Here is a 27,313-nt window from a genome sequence, read left to right as displayed (position 1 = left end):
TCGGCACCCCCGTCCAGCACACACACCGGGCATCACGTGCCCGGTCGCGTTTCACCCTCACGTTGGCTTTGCGTGCCGCTGGCGTGGCGGTAAACATGGGAGCCGACCTCTGGGGACCTGACTTCCCCTTAGCAAGTAAGTGCTAGGAGCTGTTGGAGAATTTTCTGGGATAACCAGAATTTTGATCAGTCAGGGAAACACCAGCCTTCCGCTTAGGAGTTCCCTTTGGGTCCAGGCTGCCACCGTCTGTCGCCTGGACTCTGGCAGCATGACCTCCTCTACTGTCCGTTTGCCACAGAGAGGCTGCAATGATTTTTTTTTTTTTTTTTGGCCAAAGTGACCTTTTTACTTTTATCTAATTTAATTTAATTTAATTTAATTTAATTTAATTTGAGAAAGAGACAGCAAGCAAGCAGGGGAGGGGCAGAGAGGGAGGGAGAGAGAGAGAATCCCAAGCAGACTCCACGCTGTCAGTGCAGAGCCTGATGCAGGGCTCAAACTCCCCAAGCGTGAGATCATGCATGACCTAAGCTGAAGTCAAGACGTGGACGCTTAACCGACTGAGCCATCCAGGCGCCCCGTGCCACAGTGATCATTCCATTCCATGCTTGAGACCCTCCAGCGGGTTTCCGTTGCCCTTACAGTAAGATCAGAGCTTCCTGACCTGGCTCCCGCCTACTTGTCTGTCCTTATCACCTCCCCATCTTGCTCACCGAGCTCCGGCCACGTAGACCTCCTCTCTGCTCCTCAGGCATCCTGGCTGGTTCTCACCTCAAGGCCTTTGCAGTGGCCGTTCCCTCTAGCTGGAGGGCCTTTTTCCTAGGTGTATGTGTGACTGGTGGGGTCTCGGCCAGACATCAGCTCTGTTGCTGACCATGAACGGGAAACCTTGTTTCTACACACGGTCTCAGGACCTTCTGCCTCCTTTGCTTCCCTCCCTCAGTTCATAGTACTTATCATTGCTCTACCTGGTCTTATTTAGTTATCGACGTATGTCTGAATGTCTGTCTGTCTTCTTAATGAAATGGGAGCCCCTCGATTCCTTTTCACCATGTGCGCCTGCTGCCTTACATGGCAGGTGGGAGGTGCTCCGTAAAATATTTCAGTGAGTGCAGATGATCAAAAAATTAGAAAATTAGAAAGAGGGTCGTGATTCTTTGGAGTCCGAAAGATCCGGGTTCCGGTCTTTGTTCTGCCCCTTTGCTAAGGGATGCTGAATCTTTACGAGCCCGTTTCTTCATGTGTAACATGGGGTTAGCATTGCCTCACCTCCTCGTCTTATGGTGACGACTAAATGTAGTCAGTGTGGGGCACCTGGGGGGCTCAGTCGGTTAAGCGTTTTGATGCCGGCTCAGGTCATGATCTCGTGGTTTTGGGGATCGAGCCCCACGTCGGGCTCCAAGCTGCTAGCTCAGAGCCTGCCGCCCACTTGGAATTCTCCCTCTCCCTCCCTCTCTCTGCCCTTTCCCTGCTCACGCTCTCTCTCAAGTAAATGAACTTAAAAAACGATGAATGTAGTCAGTGTATTTAAAGGATCTGACACACTTAAGTGCTTCACAAACGTCCGTTCGTCTCCCTTTACACCTTTTCTCTGTGGCAGAGATTCTCAGGAAGGGTGTATCAACAATGTTTGGGCCTCTGGCGAGACCCTCGACTGAACCATTAAAAAGGTCCTGATCACAGCGATGGCTTAATGAATCCGTTGCTCAGATTCCTGGCAAAGTAACACTTGAAATGTTTTATTTAACAGCAACCCCACTTTAGTATATTGTAATGGCCTCTTTCGCCACCTCTTACTACCCATTTGTAAAGTCTTTTCCCTGGGCTTCACTGTGTGTTGTTTGTGGTGAGTAACAGGCCTCCTTTGGCTAGCTGAATAGCGATTGTCATTATTTTTAATCTATATTAAGGGAAGGAGAGGAAAGGAAAATTTAGTTTAACGTGCTTAAAGTACCAGAAATATTTTTAAAGTCTGGATTTACTAAATTTTAAGATGGGTTGTGTCGTCTAGATGATTCCATATTAGGAGTGAAAAACGCACCATACATTTTAATTTCGTTTTGTAAGCTGTTTGATTTTTTACCCTGCTTCGCCGTGCTGTGGCTGTGTGATTTGAATGGAATCGCCTCTGCCCCAGAGCTAGATGATGGGAATCCAGACAGCAGTAGGGCCTCCCCCTGCCGGTAGAGGGCTCAGCGGGGAAGGTGAGACCAGGGCTCATGCCAGAGTGGCAGCAGGGACACCGGGAGGGGGACGGCCAGGGAGCCGTCTGTAGAGGCTGGAGGGATTGCAGAGAGAAGAGAGAGGGCGCAACACGGATGGGGGCCTCTTCCATCCCCTGTCACTACCACTACCGATTGCCCCGACCTCTCCTCCTGGTAACCCTTTCCTGGAAGTTAACAACAACTCTCCCACTGGCCTCTCCTTTCCTTGCCCGCTCTGTTCCCTTTTTTCTTCTTTTTCTGCCTCAGTCTCCTGGTTTCTTCTTTCTTAAACGAGTCACTTTTTCACCTTAAATGAGTAGCTTTTTCTCCTTTATGTTTTAGATGACTTACACATACTTACTTAAATTTTTTTTTAATGTTTATCCATTTTTTGAGAGAGAGGGAGTGCTTGAGCGGGGAGGGGCAGAGAGAGAGGGAGACACAGAATCTGTGCTGAGCTGTCAGCACAGAGCCCCACGCGGGGCTTGAACTCATTAGCTGTGAGATCATGACCTGAGCCGAAGTCAGATGGTTAACTGGCTGAGCCACCCAGGCACCCCTATACATAGTTATTTTAAAATCTTCAGGTTGCTTTATTGATATTATTTTCTTGAGTGTGAACTGTGATCTGTTGGGTTGTGGCCTGTCTATCTGGACTGTGCTTGGTTTGCCCGTGTAGACAGCCGGTTCCGTCCCCCGCGCTTCATCTTCCCCCTGTGGGGCGCTGCAGTCACCTCTGCTTGGCCCTCTGGCTCCTGAAATCTCCATGGTTTTCTCCACCATATGTGGTTCTCCTCCTCAGTTTCTGACCTTTGGATAAATTGTACCTTGTCTTTGAGGCCTATAGTGCACCTTATAATATGTTTTTGTTAGGTATTTTTTGCTGTCACTTAAGTGTGTTTTGAGCAGGGTGGGTGGGTTTCCTGAATGTACTCACTCCTCCCCCTTGACCGAAGTCTCTCCGTTCATTCTTTCCACGGCAGCTAGAATCACCCCTGCAAAGCACACGAGTGACCGGGCACTCTGCCACAGAGCCTTGCAGTGGCTCGCCTTTGCTGTCACGCCTCAGTTCCACCCTCCTGGCTTTCAGCCTCACCCCCTTACCCTCCAGCATGTCTCATCTGTGTTCCCCTTGTTTGCCTGGCCTAGAATGTCCCATTTCCCTTTGCCCTGGACACCCTGGGATCGTGGCTCCGTAACCCATTAAAAGTTGTGCAGGGCCCATGTTTGCTTTTTTTACCCCGTGGAGCAATGATTTGTTGACATGCCTTGTCTCCAACCCAGGCTAAGGCCTTGCAGGCAGTTTTGCACCCTCAGTGCCTGTCCCAGGGCCTAGCACAAGAAACACCCACAGGGATTCTTCTTGAACTGCTCTGCCCCCTTTTACATGCTGGCTTTGTTTGAGTTCCTGGGACAACAGAGCCTGAAGTAAGGATTCGGGTACAAGTGGCTTCTTGGGGATATGACTCCAGGGAGCAGAGTGAGTAAGGTAGGAATAGAGGCAAAGCCAGTAAGGGTTCCTGAGTGATCTGGTTGGTGCCATGGGCGGCCGCAGCGTTGTCTCTCCAGACATTGGAAGATGGGGACGTTTCCCCAGTAGCTCTCCTCCCCCGCTGCTTGAGGGTCTCCCTCCACATGTAAACTGGTTCTCACTTCCCACTGCCCTGCCGGGGGATCAGGGAGCCCTGGAAAATCTCCAGTGCGGCAGAGAAAGGCCAGGAGTGCTCGAGGCGGGACTGTCTGTGTCTCCAGGTGCCGTCCACACAGCATCCACGCGGACTGAGCTGGGGTCCACGGGAGCCTGGGGCATGTGGCCAGGGGCACGAAAGGACCTGCCACCTGTACACCCTCTCGTTGAATCCTCATCGCTGTCCTGTGGCGGGGGAGCCTGACCTTCCAAAGAGTCGCTGAGTTAGAACTTGAAGCCATTTTCGTGTGGTTTCAAAGCCACTGCTCTTCCTATTATGAGTGGTTCACAGCATCCCTTCATTCAGCACCTATTTCCTGAGCACTGACTGTGTACCGTGATGGGCCTGCTCACTGACGGGTCCACGAGGTTGGCTGGATCCACCGCAGCCGTATTTGCCCCTGGATGTAGGAATGGAGCTGGGGGCGGGCGGACCTTTCACTTGTCAACAACACTTGATGACCCTGTCTGCTCCTTTCTAGGCCCAGCCTGCGTCCTTAGAGCCACGTGGCCCCTCACCTCTATATACTTGTGTTAAATCAGTTCTCCTCCTCTTGTCCATGAAATAGACAAGGTGGTACCCACCTTGTGTGGTCACATGAGGTGACCTGGGATAAAATCTTCGGTGTGGGTCCCGGCACTTGTCGGGCGGTCAGTGTGCTTAGTTTAAGCAGGCTTTAGGCCAGTTGGGAAAACTTGGGATACTGGGTAGGGCACAAGAAAACCGAGTTCTTCTATTTCCTTCCCTTTTGGAAAAACAGGCCTGACCTTCTGAAAGTGCTGCGTGAACTACTTCTGGAACGAATATGCTTGGCAGAGCAGGGAGTTTCTGCAGAACACCTTGACGGTAAAACTGAGACGTCACTCAGGCAAATGGTTGTACAGCTGAGAGGTGAACTCGGACATTTCACCCGACCCAACTCGTTGTCCAAGTCTCACGATGAACTGAAGTCGCCTCGGACGGCCCGGCTAGAAATGGCAGGTGAAGCATCCAAGCCGGAACTGAAAGATGCCTCCGTGCAGACCGTGACCGTGGAGGGTGACACGCTCGGATTCCAGCAGGAGGGCAAGAGAGAGGCTTGGGAAGAGAAGCCGCCGGATGCCGTGCTCCACATGGAGGGTCAGCCGGAGAACTTGTGCGTGATGTCAGGGAGGCACGTCACCCCCCTTGCCTTCCCCGGTGGGACCCACAAAGTAAGCTTGTTTGTATATTATTTATTAATTCCTTCCTTTATACAGAGGTAAGACTTCAAAACTCACCTCTGATCCCACTTGATTTATATAAAATCCAGTATCTCCCTCTACCTGTACTTAGTCTGGCCTCTACCTTGAGGTGTGTGTTTTGTCTTAACCTTCCCCCCAGCCCAGTCTTATTTATCTCTATAGCGTGACATTTATGCGGTTTCCTTATAGAGTCATATTTATGTATCTGTTTGTGTAGCTTTTTCTTTCATGCCGTGTACCAGGAACATCTTTCCTGGTAATGGCTTTGTAGAATTCCATCGTGGGGAATGTGCCAGAAATTGTATGACTTCCACCTCCAGGTGGACACTTACTTTTGTAGGTTGCAGCGAAATTGTGATGACTTGAGTCGGGCCGAGTCGGGCCGAGAACCTAGGTTTTCTCCTACGCAGACTTTCTGGTGGAGAGGTACTTTTCTGTGAGCTTTGTCTACATTCTCGTATCCTTACAACACCTGTCAGAGCTGAGGAAGCCAGATTTTGAATGCTCGCAGGTAGCCAGCAGTTAAAGGGTGGAGCTGGGACAGCCATGCCCTTTCCCAGGCTGGCCCCCAGCTCCTGCTGGCCCAAAGTGGTAGGGTCCGGTTTTTTGGGTGAGTGCATTTTGCTTCGGTCAAGATGCCGTCTCTATGCTTCTCCTCAAATACCATCACAGATGCCAGATTATTAAAAGCCAGGCTCTCTTGGCAGTGTTCGATTGGACCTTTTACTGAAATCCTCCTGGGCCGAGGGGTTGGGGTTGGTTGGTCCCCGCAGCAGGGGGATGTGAGTGTTCTGGTGGAGAAGTAGGTCATGTTTCTAATAGAGCTCCAGCGATGGCTGTTGGTGTTCTTGTTTCTGATGGGTGTTTTGTATCTGAGAAATCAGCTGTACACACTGCTTCATAGCATCAGAATGGAGAATTAAGTTTATTTTCTGACCACTAAATTACTGCTTTTGTGCATACCAAAGGGAGTTAGATATATCATTAGCAAAATTGCTTTTGATTGTTTTAAATTATGCACCAAAACTGTAATTTCTAGAAAAGGGTTTTCTAAAGATATCAGTAAAGACAAAAAAAAAAAAAAAAAAGACACTGCCATCATATTAACGGTACTCCAGATGCAAATTTGTGCAATTTGGCTGGGATAGAAACGCTCTCATCTGCCCCCAGCCCTGTTAGTTTGTACCTGTGTATTATTAGGAAAGCTAGGTGTTTTTTTTTTTTTTCCTCCCAGTTTATGCAGGGGATAGCCTCCTTTGTGTAGGAAAATTGCAAAATCGAATGAACTTATTAATTTCCCTGAATATGTTTAAAAACTATTTATTTACTTATTTATTTTTTAGTTTGGAGTTCTCCTTCTTGCTCGTGTCTTCAAAAGGAAGGCAACTGTGTTTATTTTTTAGTGTCTTCTGTTTGTGCCAGGATTGTTTGTGCTAGATCATCACATTTAATCTTCTCAGGAAGCAGATGAGGTAGGTAGGTATTCCCTACATTTTACACATGAAAAATACAAGCCCGGAAAGGCTCAGAAAATGGTCCAGAGCGAGTCGGCTGCTAGGAGGAAGAGTAGGGCTGGAGGCCGGAGGCCAGCTTCAGAGGCAGACAGGGATATTCTACACAAACCTTTCCCAGGAAGGGAGGAACCCTCTTGTCACCATTCCAGACGTACCTGGGATTGCTTCAGGCCTGACCGCTCACCTTTCTCCGTGGCTCGGATGGGACGGGTGTGACCTGGAACCTGAGGCTGGCGCAGTGGCGACTTGAGGAAGTGCGTGGCGAGCGCCGGCTAGTGCCTCGTACGTGGCCGTGTGTGCGCAGGTCGAGCCCGGTGTGTGAGCCTTCCTGGCCCGCTTCCACCGCCAAGTGAGGAGTCCCGTCGTGACATCTTTAATAAGGTGGTAGGTGGGACTCCGCTCAGCGTCCATAAGGTAGCATTTTGTGCGGTGTTATTTTAGAACCCGCGTTAGGTTGACTGACGGCAGTCTTCCAGCCTGAAATTGGCTTTGGCATTTGTGTACTTGCAGATATCTTTTCTCCTGCCATATGACACACAGATTTGGATCTAAGAATAAAGATTGGTGGAGACTGAGGACCAAGCAATTGACTGTTATTTTCCAGTCCTCTCTGATGAGGCATGCACTTCCTCCCAGCTGGTCCCCTTCACCACCTCAGACTGTTCTTGTCCTTGAACCTGTTCTCTTCCCTCGAATTTCAGGACAGAGAGTGTCTCACTTTCCTTAACTGAGCAGCAGAGGCTGAAGAGCCGTTGCGAGGTCCACATCTCTAACCTTCTCGTCGTATGGCCTCGGACGGGTTGTTTGACATCTCGGTTCTTGGTCTGGAAAATAGGCCTGGTAATTTCTGTTATCCTGCGAGCTCTGGGAATGCAGTTTGCCTGAGGACTGTGGGAGAACGTGCTCGAAAGCATCGTACATCCTAGAACGTGCAAGCAGGGCTCCTGCCTCCCTTTTCCTTCTTGGGAGACCTTGCTGATTTCATCATTCCCAGGGTCCCAAGTATTTCCTGTTTTCCTCTCAGGTTCCTTCTCTTCCGCTTAAAAAAATTAAAAAGAATAATAGCTTCATTGAGGTATGATCCACATATTATACAGTTTATCCATTTAAAGTATGTAGTTGCAGTGGTTTGTTTCGTTTTCTTTTTGTACGTACAGAGAGTTGTGGAACCATTACCGTAATAAGTTTTAGAACATGTTCATTATCCAGAAAAGAAACCCTGACCCATTAGTGGTCACTTGCCATTTCCCCCCGTCTGCCCTAGCTGTCGGCAACCGCTAATCTGCTTTCTGTCTTTCTATGTTTGCCTATTCTGGATATTCATATGAATGCACTCATACGGTGTGTGATGTTTGGCGACTGCTTCCACTCAGCGTAATGTTTTCAAGGTGCATCCGTGCTGTAGTCTCTGTTAGTACTTCATTTCTTTTTATTGCCAGACAACAGTCCATTCTATGGATGTAGCACATTTAATTTATGCATTCGTCAGTTGATGGTCATTTGACCTGTTTCCACGTTTCAGGTATTATGAATAACATCGCTGTGAACGTTCACGTACTACAGGTTTTTGTGTGGACGTGTGTTTTCATTTCTCCTGGGTGAATACCTAGGAGTGGAATTGCTGGGTCAGGTAGTAACTCTATGTTTAACCTTTTTTTTTTTTTTTTTTTTTTAATTTTTAAAAAAATACCTATTTATTTTTGAGAGAGAGACAGAGTGAGCCTAGGGGAGGGGCAGAGAGAGAGGAAGACACAGAATCCGAAGCAGGCTCCAGGCTCCGAGCTGTCAGCACAGAGCCCGACGTGGGGCTGGAACCCACAAACCGTGAGATCATGACCTGAGCTGAAGTTGGACGCTTAACCAGCTGGGCCCTCCGGCGGCCCTCTGTTTAACCTTTTGAGAAGCCACCAAACTGTTTTCTAAAGCGGCTGCTCCTAGTTTACGTTTTCACCAGAAACATGATAAGTTCCAGTGTTTCCACGTCCTTGCCAACACTTGTTATTATTTTGATTATAAGCTGTCCTGATGGGTTGGGAGTGGCAATATTTCACGGTGATTTGATTTACATTTCCCCGGTGATTAATGATATTGAACATCTTTTCATGTATTTTTGGCCATAACTCCATCTCCTTTTGAGAAATGTCTGCCAGATCCTTTGCCCATCTTTTAATTGAGTTATTTGTGTTTTTTGTCACTGAATTGTAAGAGTAGTCCGTATATTCTAGATTTGGTCCCTTTCCCCAGCTTTTGAGTATATTTAAAATTCTCCACACTCAAAGGCACCCCCATTTGGCCTCTTAAATTATTTTTTGTATGTTAGTTCCACAAATAGTTGAGTACCTACCATGTTCTTGTGGTGAAGGCTGTGGGTAGAGCATGACCAAGAAATGCGGAGTTCCTGAGCGCTGGAGCTTGTAGGCCAGGGCAGAAGACAGACGAGTAATTGCACAGGCATTTAGTTATAATGGTACCAGTGTAGGGGGCGGTGAGCGTCCTTAACAGAGAGACCTGACCTGGTCTTGGAAGTCAAGGCCCATTCTCCCGAGGAAGGCACCTACCTGCGCGCTGAGTCCTAATGTTGTATTGGGATTACGCGAGGGGTGGGGGTCGGCAAGAAAGAGTGTTGTAGACGCAGGAGGCGGTGTTGGCCAAGGCCCTGGGCTGGAAAGAACACAGACACTGAGGAACTGATAGAAGGTGAGTGTGTGGGCGTAGGGAAGCAGGAGAGGGGCAGTGACTCTGCGTGGAGGCTGTGGTGAGGATTTTGACCTTTGTCATCAGGGAGCAGCGAAGCATTACAACAGTTTTAAGCAGAGGCCAGGAATGGCAGGTTTGCCTTGCCTGCCGCAGTGGGGAGAGTGGACTCGAAAGGCCAGGGCTGGATGGGGGAGGGCGCTCAGGAGGTGGTTGCCGTGGCTCGGTGAGCACCAGCCGCGTCTTGGGGCTGGTGGGGGGCGAGGAGAGCCGAAAGACCTCAGAGACGACTCGGGGGCAGGGATCCGTGGAGCCCGGCGAGTGGGGCGCGTGGGCGATGAGCGTCACGGGCAGTCTGATAAGGACTCGCGGGTTTGGGACGCACGGTGAGGGGGTGGTAGCGTGATTCACAGGGAGTGTTGAGGCGGCGTGGCTTTGGGGCGGGGGCTGGGGTGGCGCGAGCGAGGGGCTGAGGGCTGGGCTGGCCAGTGGAAATGAAGGTGCCCGCGCCAGGCGGGTGGGGAGATCTGAGCCCGCCCGGGCGGTAGCTGCGGGGTCAGTGACTCGGTAGCCAGGGAGAACTTCGGTGGGAGGTGGTTCTGGTGGCCTCGCAGGAGCGGGAGGCAGGTTGGCTTAGACCGAGGGGCGGGGCGGGGGGAGGAAATAGAGAAGGAGCAAGAAGGTGCTCCTCAGAAGATCGTGTTGAGGACAGGACTGCCGTGTATTGAGCATCTGCTGTGTCCGGAGACGGTGGGCCAGGGCCAAGCGGGTGTCGACGAGGAAAAGCTTGGTGGCGGCCAGTCAGACGAAGAACCTGCTAAGACACGAATTCTGCAGACCGGGAGATAAACTTAGATGCCACTGTAGGAACCGGAAGTGTGGACGGCCGGCTTGAATCCTGTTGTATGAGGTCGGCCTGAGGACGTGTTGCCTGCGTGACCAGAGGACGTATATTCATTGTTCTTTTCGTGTGTCTCTTCAGGATGCCAAGAAGTCCCGCTTGCCCATCCTGATAAAAGCGTCCCGGTCATTAGGAAATGTGTACCGCCTCCCCGCCACCCAGGAGCTGGTGACCCAGCTGCAGGGCCAGGTCCTGGAGCTGCAGGGGGAGCTGAAGGAGCTTAAAGTCCGCAACAGGCAACTTCGGCAAAAGTTAATTCTGGCTGAAGCGATGACGGAGGGGAGGCCAGCGCCAGACAAAACGCTCCTGAAAGGTAAGCACCGGGAGAAATGTGTTCTCCGTGCGCGAGACAAACGACCCGATAGAGCTGCTCGAAATGTCAGCCTTGTTGTGTAGAACTGCGGTAAGCTTGAGTATAAATTTTATGAATTACAGTGATTAATCTTGACTCTTGACAAACACACAATCAAAGGAACACAATAAGGGAAATGAATCTATTGTTTTCATTTATTCTGGAGTCCGCGTGAAGGGGACTTGTAAGCGCTCACGGGTCTTGTGAGGTCACCGCTGCCTTCACTTGGGGTGGTCTGCGGGTACCCCGGCTGTGGGATGATTTCAATCTGGGTTTTTTTTTTTTTTTTTTTTTCTGGCTTTGTCTGTGGAAGCCTCAGGCATATGGGTAAATCACATGTGTAAGCGAGAGTCCTCGTGGTGGGGTTTTCTAGAATGTCCAGGCTACATCAATTTGGGTTCCTGAGGGCTAATTCCCAGCCCTGTTGACCTTACGTCTTCTTCTGGAAGTGACCTGCCTCCCCACCCACTTTGAATCTGCTGTTTCTGCACTCGTGGGAGCCCCCAAAATGGAGGGCCCCTGGGTTAAAATGTGTCCAGGTTAGACTGCATAGACTCGGAGGGAGCGTGTGAGATAGCGTCCCTCGGCTGGAACAGTGACAGTGGTTTGGGGCCACCACCCCTTCGAGAGTCCGAAGAAAGCTGCCAGCCGTTACCAGAGAGCAGTGTAGGTGAGCACACAGGTAAGTGTCGTACCTCATTTTCAGAGGGTTCGTGAGTCCACAAAAGCACACGTGCACTCCTGATTTTGAACTTCTGCTGCAAGCAAATGATAGCAACACCCAGTACCAAGCAGTCTTTGATTTATCTATTCAAAAAGCAGTGGTTACATCCTCCTGTGTGCCCGGCACCGTTGTGGGCCCTGGGGAGATCGTGAACAAAACCGGTGACCTAAGTGTGTGGACAGCTTCCCTTCCTGTTGTGGGGAGGAAGACAATAAGCCGATAAGTGGACAAGCTGTATGTGAGATGGCAGGTGCTGTGGGGAGAGAGAGAAAGCAGGGTCAAGGGCATGGGTAACGTGGAATGGGGTAGAGTTTGCTACCACACATGGAATGAGCCTCCCTGATGAGGGGACATTGGAGTGGAAAACGGGAGGAAATGAGTGGAATCGTCAGTCAGCTTGGAAAGTGCGTTTTTGGGAGAAGGAGCAAGGGCGCAGGCTCTGACGTTGCTTTGAATTTGGGCAGTTGGTTGAGTAAGAAGGCCAATTATGTGGCTGGAGTGGAGTGAGAAAGAGGAAGAGGGAAAGAGGTCAGGGAGGCCCTAGGAGGTCGTTCTAGGGCTTTGTCTTTCGCCCAGTTAAGACGGGAAACTGCTGGAGGGTTTGGAGCGGCAGAGTCACATGACCCGACTGCAGCTTTATAGCCGGACTGGCAAACTGCGGCCTCTGGGCCATCCACGCTCGCTGCCTGCCTTTAAGTTTTACCGGAACACAGGAACATTCCTCCGCATCCTGTCTGTGACTGCTTTTGCGCTCGATAGCAGAGTTGAGTGGTTGTGATGGAGGCCGTGTGGCTCGCAGAGGCTAAAATATTCTGTGTTTGGCCCTTTGAGAGAAGCGGGCCGACCTGTGCTTTAAAGGATCGCTTGTAACGCGAGCCATCAAACGATGGTGGGGAAGGCCGCAGGAGAGGCAGGCGGAGGCGGGCACTGGGTGTCTGGTTTTGGTCTGACTTGAGATGCCTGTTGACCATCCCCGTGGAGATGCCAGGTTGGCACTCGGAGATGCAGGAGTCGGAGTCGAGGGGCTGGATCTGGGCTGGGGCTTTGAACTTAGCAAATGCCAACCTGTTGCTGGTCTTTGGAGCTCTGAGGCTTGGAGGCCTGGTGAGCAGACCCTGGAACTGAGACTGGACTGTCGCGGGTGGAGCCCGGACGGAGAAGGAGCAGCCAGAGAGGCAGGGAGGGAGCCACGAAAGGGTGCCATCCAGAAGCGGAGTGAAGAGCAGGCTCACTGTAAGGCAAGGATGGCGGATTGGCCTCGGGATTAAGGAACAGGAAGCCATCACCGGTGACCTTGAAGGGAGCCGCGTCCCCGGCGTGGCCGGGCCTGCCTGCCACAGGTTCCAGAGAGCCGGTGGAGGAGAGGAACCGAGACGGCAGGAAGAGACGGCTGTGAGGGATTTTTACCGTAAGGCGGTGTGGACAGGCAGGGCCGTTAGGAGCCGCGTTGCCAGGGAGTCTCAAGGGATTCGGTGGATCGGGACGGTGGGGACTGCGGCAAGGTGGGTAGTCACGGCTACGGCCTGGCAGCGTGAGCCGCAGAGCTGGAGTGTTTGGGGGAGAGATCATGATCCGGAAGGGTCCGCGAAGAGTGAAGGCACCTAGGCCCTTCCAGGTCTGTGATAACAGAGGTATGTGGGAAGGAAACGTCCAGTCCTGGGGGCGCTGCGGGAGAGGCAGTGTCGGGGCACCGTCCAGGTCCTTGGAGCGAGGGGCAAGGTGCACGTTCAGGGAGGAGATTGAGGTTATTCGGGATTTTGCCGTCGAGGAGTTTGCTTTCTGGGGTGGGAGACTGCATCCGGTTAGGGGATTGCCAGGGTGGTTCAGGGCTGGGCCGTGACTGGGAGTCTTGGGCTTCCTGTGTCAGTGATGAGAGAAGCGCCTGTTGTTTATTCGGCCTCACTGCCCACTTTAAATGCAAGATTAGGGGCGCCTGGGTGGCTCAGTTGGTTGAGCGTCCGACTTCAGCTCAGGTCACGATCTCACGGTCCGTGAGTTCGAGCCCCGCGTCGCGCTCTGTGCTGACAGCTCAGAGCCTGGAGCCTGTTTCGGATTCTGTGTCTCCCTCTCTCTCTGACCCTCCCCCATTCATGCTCTGTCTCTCTCTGTCTCAAAAATAAATAAATGTTAAAAAAAATTTTTTTTAAATGCAAGATTAATTGATTCTTCTTCACAGTCCTCGAGGCAGGAATAGTCATTATCCCCGTTTGTCTGTCGTTGAGGCCACAGTTTCAGAGATAAAGTGACTTGGCTGCGGTCATACTGCCACTAACTTCCGGCGGTAGATTTGCACCAGCCTGCCTGATTTCGAAGCCTGTGCCCTTTACTGCTTCATAAAGCCTCGTGTCTGATAACTCACGTATGGATTTTCTGATGATCTGTAGCGTATGGTGTTTTCCATTTATGTTTAGGTTCTTGGGTTCACCTTAGTGGAGGTTTCAAGATAATTGGGGCTTTGGCATACTGCTCTTTCCTTCCTCCCTCCTCTCCCACTTTGTTTCCATCCATCCATCCATCCATCCATCCATCCATCCATCCAGACATCATTCATGCATTCAGTGGATATTCCCTGAGCACCTGCTGTGTGCCAGCCTCGTGCACTGGGTGTAGGAGAGAGACAGAGACAGAGAGACAGAGGAATGAGATAGTCTCAGTGCCTTCTGAGAACTCCCTGTCCAGTGGGAAGGGGGCAGAGAATTAAACACATCAGTGTGGGGCAGAAGCGGGGGGCACTTCAGGGAGGAAAGATTTGCACGGCAAAGGTGACTCAGCCCAACAGAGGCCCTGCCACTTTGCCCGGAGCTTGCCGTATGCACTTACCAATGTTTTTGTTTCTTGCTGAGACACCAGGGCGCCTCAACCAGGTGCTGCTCTCGCGGTTTCCCAGGAGACCCCCGAGGCCTCTCTCTTCCAGGGGAAAAGTGGGCATGAGTCTATAGAATTCATTTTCTCACTCATAGTTTTTTGAGAGCCTAGACTTAAACCATTTCAGACAAGCTGCAGTATATTTATGCTTTTTATGTCCTGTTATGGCAGCTCGATAGATTAATTTTATCTTATAAATTGCATTTTGCCTCCCCAGTGTTTTTATTTTCCCCGTTGTATCTTTGTGTTCTTCTCAGTTGCTTGGCTAAGTTTCAAGTCTACGGTTTTATTTATTTTTCCTTCTCTTCACGAACGCCTGTAGCCCAGCCCCTTGTGGGAGCAGCCTACCAGGACAGCCCAGGAGAGCAGAAAGGAATTAGAACCATGGCCTGTGTCTGGAGAGACAAGGAAGGGGACAGTTATCAGCACACCAGCCACGAGACCGGTCGGAATTCAGCCTCTGTGTGTGTCGAACAGCTTCCGTGTGCCAGGCACTCCTTGGGGTCTTGTATAGAAAAAATTGTCACTAAGCCCTGCAACAGGCTTCTTAGGACATCATCATTATTCCCACTTAACACGTGAGGAAGCTGAGGTTTTTAGAAAGAATTGATCCAGGTCACCCAGCTGGTAAGCGGATAGACGAGTGGAGGTCTGGTAGACTGTGTGTCCGAGCTTACCAGTCTGTCTGGCACGCTTTCCTCCCAGGCCGTGGACTGGGTCCTGGCGGGCGTGGTACGTGCTCTCAGGGACCTCACAGCCCAGCATGCAGGCAGGTCTCTGTGGTGCTGGCTGGGTTAGGTTAGGTGTGCCCCACCGGCCTCCGGCTGCCCAGGAGGGGGGTGAGAGGTGAGCCCGAGCTGACTCCTGGTTTGTGGGGTTTGTCAGGCAGGCTGGTGGGAAAGGTACAGAGACATGAGTGAGGTCCCAGGCAAGTCACATCTATTTCTTCTTGGCAGTATAAAGTATTCTAAGCATACAGAGAATCACAAAGGGTGATAAAAGAATATTCACGTTCCCATTCATCCAGAATGAATAAATGCTTACATTTTTTCTTTTTACCTTACATCCATCCCCCTCTGCCTTTGTTAAAAAAAAGGAGTCACCTTTCATCTGGACCTAATTCACTCCGTAAGAAATAATTATCTTCAGGAATCCTAAATTTGTCATGGGGCGGCTATGAGAACACCGTCTCTGGGGAAGTACTGAGTTACGATGTCCGCTTCCCCGAGGCCTCCAGTCAGTGCACTGAATACCTGGTCACATGCTTCTGAAGGTTGTGGGCTTTGAGGAGAAAGCCACTCTACCAGGCAGTAAAGTACTCTTAGCTGAATTGTAGAAAGTTCCAGAGCTGCAGTATTTCCTCCAACACAAATAAGTGGTCCTGGAGACATCTTTTGAGTTCTTGTTCACAGCCAGTTGGTTACTAAAGGCTTCGTGTCGAACTGGCAGTTTCCTTTTCCCTCCCAAATCCCCATCATTGGTGACCTTCTTTCTTTTTTCTGAATGTGCTTCTAGAACTTTGCACGTGCTGTTGCCCCTGCCTGAATTTGCCCCCTTCAGTTGAGGCCTAGCCGAGGCCCCTGTCTTTTAGGTCTCAGCTTAGATGTCATTTTCCAGGGAAGGCCTTCCTGAATCCCTCAGTTATTTAGACACTCCTGTTGGCCTCCCAGGTTTTGGTCTGATTCCACAGATGTTATTGGCCTTCACACTGAGGGTTGAGGATTGCCCCTCCCCGCTCGTGCACCCCTGCTACGGGAGACTCCAGGCATGGGAGGGGTAGACACATCAGGAGGCGGCGTTCAGAGTTGGAGGCAGGTGGCCAGGCTTTGAAGGAGGGGCTGTGCTGCTTACTCGCCCTGACCCTGGGGCAGGTTCTTACCTCTCTAACTAAACCTCGAGTTCCTCTTCTGTAAAATGGGGACACTGGTGACGCCTCGCTGGACTGTCGCGAAGACTAAATGGATATCACAGGCGAGGTGCTTGGCGCTCGGCGGTAGGCCAGGTCCTGGCATAGTTACGTGTCCCGAGGCCTTTCTGAATGTGCTTCTAGAATTTTCTAGAGCCTTCAGGCTCACACCACATACTACAGCTTGTGATCCTCCCTGTCCCACACCCGCCGTGCAGTGATTTCTGATGAAATATCTGCCTTTGGCCCTTCATCGAGGGCTGCTGGGCCGCGAGTGGCAAAGCCACACTGCAGAGCCCATGCTGGGCCGCGAGACGTGCCGGATACCGGCCTTGGCACTGGGCCACTGCCTCGTCGCTGCTGCTGAACACCAGGTGCTGCGGATCGAGGGCGCTTCCAGAGTCGAAGTTACGAATGCCGAGTGTATGAGTGTGAGACTGGTCGTGCCGTAGGGTCAAAGCCTCCAGTGGAGGGTAAGTGTTGTGTGAGCGGGCACACCGTCCCCGCCATCCTGAGATGCACGTGCCCCTAAACGTCTGAGCCGGCCGCGGTCTGCACCACGGCAGGACGTTTGTGTGGGTCTTACGTTTGTCTCTGCCTCATGATTACTTAGTGAAAATCATCAAAACTGATCATTATTCCCCTGAGTGAACATTGCTTCTTGCCGTGAGGTTCCACTGTCATGAGGCAGAGATACTTCCTTGACTTGGAAGGTGATCTACTGGGGAAAAGGCCTGCTGAGATGTCTCGCTCTGTCTCTGTCTCTTACACTCATTCAGCCGGCGGTTACTTACTGAGCCCCTTGTCTGCCCCAGGCCCCGGGCCAGGCCCTGGATTGCAGAAGGACATGCCTGCACGTGAGAGAGCGCGGGGACTGGCGACTGTCACACATTTTATGCAGTAGAAATGCTGTGCGGGGAATGCTTCCTTTAGGTCATGGAGCAGCTGCTTTCTAAAATAAAAAGAGTTATTTTATGGTATTTGCATCGTGAACAGAGAGATAAGAAGGGGCTTACAGCCACGAGGAACAGTTGCGGAACCCAGAAATTGGAATATGCAGTCTGCCGAGGATTCTGGTGCGCTTTTCCTTCTGAGAGCTCCCCCAGGCCCTGCCGTCCAACCCGCACGGCTGCTTAGGCAGCGCTTCCCCTGGTCCTCAGCCCCGGCTCGCGGGCCTCCTGCCTCCTGCCATCAGCATCCTCTTCCATCTTCAGACAGTTTCAGGGAAGCAAAGACTATCAGCATTAGCTGGGTTCCTTCACCACTGCGAGCCAGATGCTTTTTGCAGAGCTGTTGTGCCGTGTGATCCGAAGAACACAGCAAACACAACCCTTCACAGTAAGCGATGTTCTTTCCATGCAGCGCGTGAAGCGACTGAGGCTCAGAGAGGTTAAGGAACTTGCCTAAGGTCCCGCAGCTAGTAAGTGGCACAGCCAGAGTGGGCAACCAGATCTGTTGGATTTTGAAGATGGGTTTTTCTCCTGTATTCTGCTGCCTCCTAAGTATTCAGCAACCCTTCTATCGAGCTGAGGCTTCCCCGCACATGGGGTGGTGTGGTATGTGATTAAGGACAGGAGCTCTGGACTCGGGCCTGAGCTTGAAGCCTCATAACAGGCACCCTAGGCATCTTTTTGGGGAAACTGAGGTTCTGGGACGTTAGATTACTTGCCTAAGGCGACGGAGTCAGCAGGTGGCAAAGCTGGGTGTGAGCCCCCTGCTCTTTGGTTTCAGAGCTCCGCATTCTTTCTCAGCACCGCCCCAGCGCTTAGACAAGTTTGGCCGCACGTCTGGGGATTTAAACTAGCTGTCAGGAAGTATTTCCCGGCAGGGTCGTGCATCAGTGAAACGGCTCACTGCGGGGGACATCGTGGCACCTCCTGGAAACTGTTAGACGTGGAAATGAAAAGAAGACTCCCGTCGGGGATGGGTTTTAGAATTACTGCTCTTAATGGTACTTCACGAACTCCCCGGTATCTCTCAGGCCTGCACTGACTTCTGGTCTGGGCTAAGGACTGTACCAGGCACTGGGAACGTGAAGGTGAAAGGCCAAGCCCCTCCTGGGAAGGAGGGAGAGAGGAATTCAAATAAACAATTGCTAGGTAGATAAATAAGCAAGCCAATGTAGTTCCTCTGGCAGCACCCTGCATGTGGAATGTTTGTCCCGGGCAAGACGCGTAAGGGGCTGTGGAAGCACAGAAAGGAGGGACTGTTGTGCACAGTTTGAAGATGGGCTTGCAGAAGGAGCATTAGATCTGGATGTTGGAGGACGAGTAGGAGTTTGTTGAGTAGGTGTAGAGGACCAGGCATATTCCAGGCAGAGGGAACAGCACGTGCAAAAGCATGGGGGCACAAAATAGCCTGGTGTGTGCAGGGAATTCTGGCTAATTTAGTAGGGCATCTCCATAGGTGGCGTGAGGGGATATTCCTGGGAAGCCTGCCCAGAACTAGATCGTGGAGGGTCTCAGATGCTGTAAGAGGGCGTTTGGGTTTGATCCTCAGGATAGTGGGGTTATCGATGGATTTTAGGTGGGTGTTGGTGGTTATCATGGCCAAGCTCACTTTTCAGAGTAGTTACTCTGAGGAAGAGGGTAAGAGGAAGGACTAGGGTCAGAGAGGCTTGTTAGGCTGTGGCCGCACAGGGCCGGGGGGGTGGCTTTCAGCAAAGGAGGTACTGATATACACATGTCTGATTTGCAGACTCTGAAATTTACCAGCCCGATGGCCTTGCCGTCTTGCCAACGTGCAATGAGAATCCTTCTGAAGATTTTCCGGGCCCGACCTCAGTAGCTACTTACTTGAGTCAGCTTCCCGCTAAAGTCTGCGTGATTGGGACCCACCAGTCGGAGAACGTTGACACCTCGGGTGATGCAGAAAACTTAAAACAGAAAATCTGTGACTTGGAAACTGAGCTCGAGGGCTACCGGAATTTCTTATTTCAGCTTCAAAAGCACTCCCAGTGCAGTGAGGCCATTATCACAGTTTTGTGTGGGACCGAAGAAGCGGCCCAGGATGCCTTGAACAAGCCCAAGGGTAGTACCGACGAAGAAGAAATGACCTTTTCAAGTTTGCAGCAGGTTCGGTATGTGAAACACATGAAGATCCTTCATCAGCTGGCTCCAGAGGTGACCGACGGTGGGCTGCTGGAGGGCCTCAGACGGCAGCTGGTGGATCAGGAGTGTCAGCTGCAGAAGGAGCAGGACTTGAACGTGGAGCTTTTCAGTGAAATCCGTAACCTGCAGAATAGGTTCAGAGATCTCTCCCCCTCCAGGTACATCCCACCTCTGCTTCTTCCACGGTGGCAACCTGCAGTTCCCCCACGTTGCCTCTAGGTCGGAGCCCGTGAGCGGGGGGGGGGGGGGGTGGATGCTGCTCGGTGGGTTGTGGTTGTGGGTTGTGGGTTGTGGGTTGTGTGCCGGGCAAGGCTCGATGGTGGGTTTAGGGCAGGTGGGCCCGATGGAGAGGTGAACGTGAGGCCACAGGGAGTGGTGGCCGTACAATTCTTGTGTTGTGTCTTCCGGAATTGGCAGAACAGATTTTGCCCTCCTCAGGCTGGGAACGGGGTGAAGGTATTATGCCAGCCATTCGGGGAGTCCTGGTACGTTTGCTGAACGGCAGTGTTTCCTCCTGGACCCCGTTATTGGCCTTTACTGCGGGGTTGAAACTGATGTCCTAGCCGGGGTAGGAAGGATATAAATATTTCCCGTATCTTTACCCTTTAAGGTCATCTTAGAGAAATAAGCCTGTGTCGAAAGAGAAGAATTCTTACGTCATGTTTTACGGGCATAGATAGGTACAGTTTTGCTTTATGAGATGTGACAAAAAAGCGACCAGTTGCAAAGTTGACCTTCATTCGTCACTAATTTGAGACAGACACATTATTCTAAATTGTCAGGAGCCAGAGCGAAGTTTTTCGAGCCTTCGCAAACAGCAAGCTGGGAGGAAGCTTGCATTTTATTGAAAGACAGTAGTGTCAGACGCCCGGGTAGGCACTTTTCTTATTTAATCCTCAGCATCGCCCGGAAAGGTGGTGTTCCTAAATATGGATGAGGAAGTGGAGCCTCAAAGAGGCCTCCCTGACCGAGCAGATGGCCCAAGGAGACGGGTGGTGTTGCTCAGAGCTGTCGCCAGTGCGCGAGCCCACAGTGTCCTGCCCGAGCACCCCCCCCCCCCCGCCCCGTGTTCTTCCTCACCAGCGAGGCCTGCCCCACCTTCAAGGCTGGTGCCACATGGTCTGTACGTGCACGCTCACCGCCAGAGGTGGTCAGCAGCCCCACGTACTGCCCTCATTTCAGGAAAAGGGGGACACGTTGAACTGAAGGGTCAGCATCTTTGCGGAGCCACGCTGGGGCCGAGTTACTGTGGCCACGCTGTATATGAGCCACGGTTTGCTTAACTTGGGTTTTTCTCCATGCCTCGGAGTGCCGGTGGGCTCACACGGGGGAAGACAGATCCGGCGTCAGGAGAGGTCGTATCGTGCGATGCAGCATGGGCTTTGAAGGCGGACTGTTTGAGTCCGAAACCTTCCCCATTTAACTTCGCAATCTCGGAGTCCGTTTCCTCGCTGTAGACAAGGAGGTTCATACATTTGTTGAAAGATTGGGAGGAACAGTTAACTTATAAAAAACACCTAACGCAGTGACCGGCAGATCATAGACCCTCCATAAATGGTAGTTAGGATTATGATTACCCCCTGACCTTTGGAGAGGAGAGAGTCGCGATTTTGTTTTCCTGTGTCAACAGTTTCTTTTTTCTTCTTCATGGGAATTTGTGGCGGGGTCCTCTGACCCTTGGAGCACTTGTTTCTATAATTCAGAATAATATTTTTGAGGAGTTTATGGAAACTAAATGTTCTCCCGAGTTCTTGCCAGTCTGTACTGTAATTGGGGGCTTTATAAGGTTGAAAATAGCGCAGAAGAACCTTTGTTCCAGCGTTTGTGGGTTGTTTTGAAATCGAAGGAGTGACCTTACACACTTCCAATTTTTCTAGAGGTATATATACTTGTACAGCTGCAGGCTTTAAAAAATTGTGCTCTGTCATTTTTCCAATTAGTGTTAAGGTCACAAAAATGCAATTCTGAAATGGTACAAGCGTTTTCTCCCCCCTCCCCCCCCCCCCCTTTTATCAGATACGATTCATTAGTTCAGTCCCAAGCCAGGGAGCTCTCCCTTCAAAGACAGCAGATTAAGGACAGCCATGACATCTGTGTCATTTACCGTCGACATATGAACACCGTGATTAAGGCATTTGAGGAGTTGCTACAGGCCAGCGACGTGGATCGCTACGTGGCCGAGGGCTTCCAGGAGCAGCTGAATCAGTGTGCGGAGCTACTCGAGAAACTGGAAAAGCTGTTCCTCGACGGTAAGTAGGGCAGGGGCTTGCGAGTCTTAAGACACAGCATTTATCGGTCCAAGACTTCTTGGCAGTGCTTAGCTCTGCTCTGATGAGGGGACAGCGGACCCACACTGGCTGCTGTCCCTTCCGGTGACTGCTTCCAGCGGCTGGTCGTCCTCACTGCTCCAGACCCGGGGTCCGGCTGGGGAGGGACACCCCTCCAGTGCCCGCCACATGGCTGCTCCAGATTTTCAAGAGAAGATGGGAATCAGGTGTTTTTTGTTTTTTGTTTTTTTTTCGAGGGGGAGGAGGGTAAGAACTCTTGAGTTTTAAATGTTGGCAACAACAGACAAAACAAGCAAACAAAAAAACCCCAAACATTTATCGGTTAAAAAAAATCTATTCAAGGGTCAGAGGTGGTTTAGAGCAAGGATGAAAGAAAGCCTCTGCTAAACAGTCACTATGTGCTAGGCACTTAAATAGGGGCTGTTGCATTTAAGTAAATAATCATTTGCAATTCTTTTGAGACTAGAACGAGAATTCTCTTACACTCTTTACCCAGCCTCATCAGTTTTGCCGTGTTCGCTCTGTCGTTTTCTCTCTCTGCCTATATTCAGATCTTCCTCGATTTGTGATGGGGTCGCATCCCGGCAGACTCATCATGAGTTAAAAGTATCATAAGCCAGGAACGCATATAACACCCCAACCTCCCAACACCATCGCTTAGCCCAGCCCAGCTGAAGCGTGCTCAGAGCACCTACAGTAGCCCGCTGTTGGGCCCTGTCCCCTCGCGCAGAGCCCATTTTATAGTGAGGTGTTGAGTACCTCGTGTCATATGCCCAACGCCCTGCTGAAAGTGAGAATCAGAATGTCTGTGTGGGTCCAGAATGGTTGTATCAGTTATTTCCTCTCGTGATGATGGGGCTGACTGGGAACCGCAGCTCACCGTCTCTGCCCGGAGCCAGGAGGAAGGATCGTACCGCATGTCCCCGGCTCGGGAAAAGATCACAATTCAGCATCTGCAGCCCAGTCCTTACTGGGTGCCTGTTGCTTTCACACCGTCCTGAAGTCAAAACCTGTAAGCTGAACCCTCGTAAGTCAGGGACCACCTGTGTATGCACGTATATACACGCATACATATGCATATACGTGCGCACATACATTATTATTATTGTTATTTTCTAAGACTTTATGTTATGTTATTTTATTTTTATTTTTTATTAAAAAAAAATTTTTTTTTTCAACGTTTATTTATTTTTTTTGGGACAGAGAGAGACAGAGCATGAACGGGCGAGGGGCAGAGAGAGAGGGAGACACAGAAGCGGAAACAGGCTCCAGGCTCTGAGCCGTCAGCCCAGAGCCCGACGCGGGGCTCGAACTCACGGACCGTGAGATCGTGACCTGGCTGAAGTCGGACGCTTAACCGACTGCGCCACCCAGGCGCCCCTGTTATGTTATTTTAAAGTGGGCTTCATACCCAGCACGGAGCCCGATATGGGGCTTGAGCCCAAGGTTCTGAGATCAAGACCTGAGCTGAGATCAAGAGTCGGACGCTTAACCAACCGAGCCACCCAGGTGTCCCCTCCCCCCCCGCCCCCTGCTGTTTTTTAAGATTTTATTTTTAAGTAATCTCTGCACCCAACGTGAGGCTCGAACTCACAACCCCGAGATCAAGAGTTGCACACTCCACCGACTGAGCCAGCCAGGCACCCCACATTATTATGATTATGATTGTTATCTTCTCCTAACCCTCTGAGGATGGATTGATGGTGTCCTGTCCTTTCCCCCTAGATGTGTCAGTGTGTGGCCCCTCACACCGGAGACCCTCTCTTAGCCAAAACACCGCTGCTAAATTCATGACACAGTATCATCATCTCATATACAGTCTATACTAAAATTTCGCTAATTGATTCAATAATGTCTTCTATGAATTTTATTCCTGATTCTGTTCCAGGACCCACTCCCTACGTGACATCAAGTTGTCTGTTTCTCTGGTTTCCTTTAATCGGGGGTAGTCGTTCACCCTTTGTCTTTCATGACACGGACCTATTTGAAGAGTTCAGGCCAGTGCCCCAGTTTGGGATTATCTGTTTCTTTAGGATTAAGTTAGGAAAATTAGATGAGATTATGTGATTTGGGGAAGAATACGACGTTAAGTATTGTGTTCTCATGGTATCGTGTTCACGAGGCCGCATGCCATTAGTTTGTCCCGTTTTTGGCGAAAATAACTTTGACCATTTGGTTGAGCTGATATGCGTCAGGTTTCTCCACTCTAAATGACAACATTTCCCTGTGTCATATAGAAGCAATTAGTGGGAGGTACTTTGTAACCTTGTAAATACTTGGCTCCTCTTCAAATTTGTACTCAAGGTTTGCACAACGTTCCTTGCCTCTGTTATTAATTAATGACTACGATGGTGGCCACCTGGTGGTTTTTTTTTCTTGACGTCGTTATTTTGTCTTCATTTCTTATTAGATGGCGTCTGTAGAAGGATAAACTCTTCCTTTACCTGCCCCTTTTTATTCCTATATTTGTTGTTTGTTTATTAGCAGTGTGGACTTAGTTTAGGTTCTTATTTTATTCAGGGGACTATTACTCATTCTGTCATTCATCCCGATGCTCAAATTGTTCCTCGTTTGGCAAGTGGCAATTCCTTTTGACGGGTCTCCATCTTTTGGAGGAGCTTCCTTCTGTACATCTGTGCATCCTGGCACAAAAAAGATGTTCCAGCCCCATTGATACTGTCCCTGCCCCTGAATCAGCCATTTCTCCAAGTAGCCCTGGTTCATCTTAAAGGGAAATGCTATGCAAAAACTGTGATTTGGAGGGTGCGCCTGGGTGGCTCAGTCGGTTGAGTGTCCGACTTCGGCTCAGGTCATGATCTCGTGGCCCGTGAGTTCGAGCCCCGCTTTGGGCTCTGTGCTGACAGCTCAGAGCCTGGCACCTGCTTCAGATTCTGTGTCTCCCTTTCTCTCTGCCTCTCCCCTGCTCATGCTGTCTCTCTCTCTTGTCAAAAATAAATAAACATTAAAAAAAAAAAACACAACAACTATGATTTGGGGCTGTGTAGGTTCATTGCTACTAGGGGATCATTGTTTCTAGACCCTTTAGCAGGCGGGACTAGAATATAGCTCACATGCATACACATGATATATATAACAATATGTTATTTATTTTAAAAATCATTATTTCACAGTGGGGCCTCCAATTCCAGTCCAGCCCACCGTGCCCTTTATTGCTGTTTCCACTTCTGTATTTGTGTTTCCTGTCTCCAACAGTGAGAATCCTGGCTCTCACATCAGTATGTCCGCTCCTTTGCTTAGTTCTCTAAGACACACAGTTAGTTCCAGAATTGCCCCATCCTTAGCACTGTGAAAAGCAAACCTACTAAGAGATCAGTTCTTTTAGTTTTTAGGCTGAGGGTATGTAGTCAGGTATTAAATTGAAAAGTTATTGGATTTCATTCTTTCTGCAGTGTTGTTAGGATATTCGTGTGAAATATAATTAGATTTATTTGTTTCCATTTGTGCTCAATTTTAGGGTTAGGGTTCCCCTCCCGTTTTTACTGATTTCATTTTATGTTTTGAATATGAAAAATATTAAGGTGGTTCTCAAGCTAAAACTTTCTCCATTGAAATTGCCTCTATGAAATCATTATTTTTGTCCCTCTCCTTTATATCCATGAGTATGACTTTCTAGTTCCCCTTTCTCAAACCTTCGGGAACTGGCCTTTTAGGCATCCCAGCCTCTCCACGGAATGGGCATGTGCCCGAGACACTAACACCTTCCACTTTGCTAAATCCGGTGATCGCTTTTGGATGGCACCTCGCCCAAACTCACAGCAGTATTTTTTGGATATGGCCCGTCCCTCCCTCCTGGGGGAAATCCTTTCCTCCCTGGGCTTCTAGGAGGACACCACCCAGAGCCAGTTCTCCTCCCACCCCACTGGCCGCACCTTGGAGTTTCTGCCTTCAACATGTGCTGCAAATCTGACCGATCTCCCCTTCCTCATTGCTGCTGCAGCTCCGGTGGATTATTCCAGGCCTGGCCTCCCTGGCCTTCCGGCCTCCACCTGTGTCCTGCCACGGTCCATTTCCATACAAGAGACAGAGTGATCTTTTCAAAATGTAATCAGGTCCTGTTCCTTCTGCTTAAAATCAAAGGCTTTCCTATGTGAGTTGTAAGAGTTAAATAATGAGCATGAAGCCTTGACTCAGCGCTGGGTCCATGCTCCTATGCGCTCCGTGCTTGCTAATAGCCATACCTGTTGTGGGGGGGGGGGGCTTACTCCTCAGAACAACCTGTTTTACTTGAGGAACTTAGCCTTACAGAGGAAAGTCAGTTGCTCAAAGTTATAACTGACTTGGTGAAACCAAGATTTGACCTTAGTTCTTCTGTCTTCGTACATACAAAACAGATGACTCACGAGGGTCCACCTATATTCAACTTAATTTCAAGATAGAACGTGGGATAGTTTGGGTTTCTGGGTCTAGAGAGCTTTTCCTGATTTTTTTATAGAACCTAACAGCTCAGGCCTGTTGCACATTGATTGTCCTAGGACCAGCTCCCCAGGACCCTGGGGGCCAGGACGCAGGAGCAGTTGACTTTTCCCAGCTTTGCGAAACCCACTTTCTTCTGACTAAGGGTTTCCAAATAAGCTAGTTTCCATTGTATTATTGGAGAAATAACTGGGTCCTCAAGATAGAGCCGTATCTTCCAGGCCCGAGGCGTTTTTCTGTTTGTCTCTCTTCTTCCTGCAAGCCCTCAACCGGCCTGAGGAGGTGGGAAGCCTGGGAAGCCGAGAAAGACTGCCTCTGGCACCAGCTGCCTTCCCTCACTCATCCAGCCGCCCCCCTTGATTTATTTTTTAGTTATTTATTTACCTTGACAAGCCCAAGGAGATCTCACTTCTTGTTTCTTGCTGGCTCTGGAAGTAGAAAGCACTTCAGGCTTAGCAGACAACACAAACACAGAACTTTATTTTCTTGTATACAAAAGGCGTAAAAGTCTCAGGTACTTCTCTCTAACTTCCTTTCTTAGAGAGTAAAATGTAACCAAGGTGGGTCTTTCTTGGATGCTATCCGAGGGGTCTGGCTCCTGCATTATGAAAGGAGCTTATTGTAAAGTAGTTTTATATTTGAGGTAATTGCATGGCATGAGTTCCTAAAAGTTTTAAATATAACCTTTTTTTTTTTTTATGAATACAAAGCAGTATTTGTTTATGGTAGAATACCAAATAAGCAAATACTCCTATAATTGCATTATTTATACAGCAAAAATGAACGCCCTGGAATTTATACTTTCAGTTCTGTTTTATATGTATATGTATTTTTTTGTAGAACTAGAACTCTTTGCAGCCTTTCCCTCTGTCAAGTTGTAGATAATAAATATTAACCTACATTGTAAGTTTTAGTGACTGCAGAGCATTCTTTTGTATGAATGTCCCGTAATTCACTTAATCATTCCCCATTAGGTGGACGTTTAGATTGTTTCCAGTTTGGGGCTATTGAAAGAACACCATGCTGGAATCTTTGTACATATCCCTGCTTTCCTTTAATAATATTTAGTTGGTAGGATGATGGTGTGGTTTCTCACTCCTTGTAAGGATGAGAGCCGGGTGTGTTTTCTAGCTTCACAAGCTAGGGATTTCACTAGGGGTCCAGAACCCTGCAAGATTTTTCTGCCTCTGTGCATTTTTCTGAGATGAGGATCTGCAAATTTCAGATTCTAAAAGTGGGTTGGGAGCCAAAGTAGATGGAGAACCGGGGTTGCAGTCCCAGGTTTTCCACCGTGTCCTCGTCCAGAGTGCCCCCCAAGGCCAGTAGCGTAAATGAGGAAGACGGCGTTGTCGCCAGGAATGTGTGAGTAAGCACTGGGGAGGATGGTAGGAGATGGTGAGGTAGCCTCTT

The 27,313-nt window shown here is 50.0% G+C and overlaps 1 protein-coding gene across 5 annotated transcripts in view; it reads left to right on the top strand.

Annotated features, from left to right (window-relative positions):
- Nucleotides 1-27,313, top strand: part of CDK5RAP2 (CDK5 regulatory subunit associated protein 2) — a 172,574-nt gene that overhangs the window by 106,977 nt on the left and 38,284 nt on the right. For 3 of the 5 annotated variants that reach the window (XM_030294525.1, XM_030294524.1, XM_030294527.1), the window contains 5 exons: nt 4,653-5,085; nt 10,306-10,537; nt 14,488-14,610; nt 18,769-19,339; nt 21,198-21,430. In XM_030294525.1, the coding sequence (XP_030150385.1) occupies nt 4,653-5,085; nt 10,306-10,537; nt 14,488-14,610; nt 18,769-19,339; nt 21,198-21,430 (1,592 nt within the window). The remainder of the gene's footprint in view (nt 1-4,652; nt 5,086-10,305; nt 10,538-14,487; nt 14,611-18,768; nt 19,340-21,197; nt 21,431-27,313) is intronic. The other 2 variants (XM_030294526.2, XM_030294528.1) reach the window with 2 other exon arrangements.

This window comes from Lynx canadensis, chromosome D4, assembly GCF_007474595.2.
Source record: "Lynx canadensis isolate LIC74 chromosome D4, mLynCan4.pri.v2, whole genome shotgun sequence".
NCBI lineage: Eukaryota > Metazoa > Chordata > Mammalia > Carnivora > Felidae > Lynx > Lynx canadensis.
The sequence above is the reverse complement of the archived record's forward strand: the minus strand, read 5'-3'. Positions and strand labels throughout refer to the sequence as shown.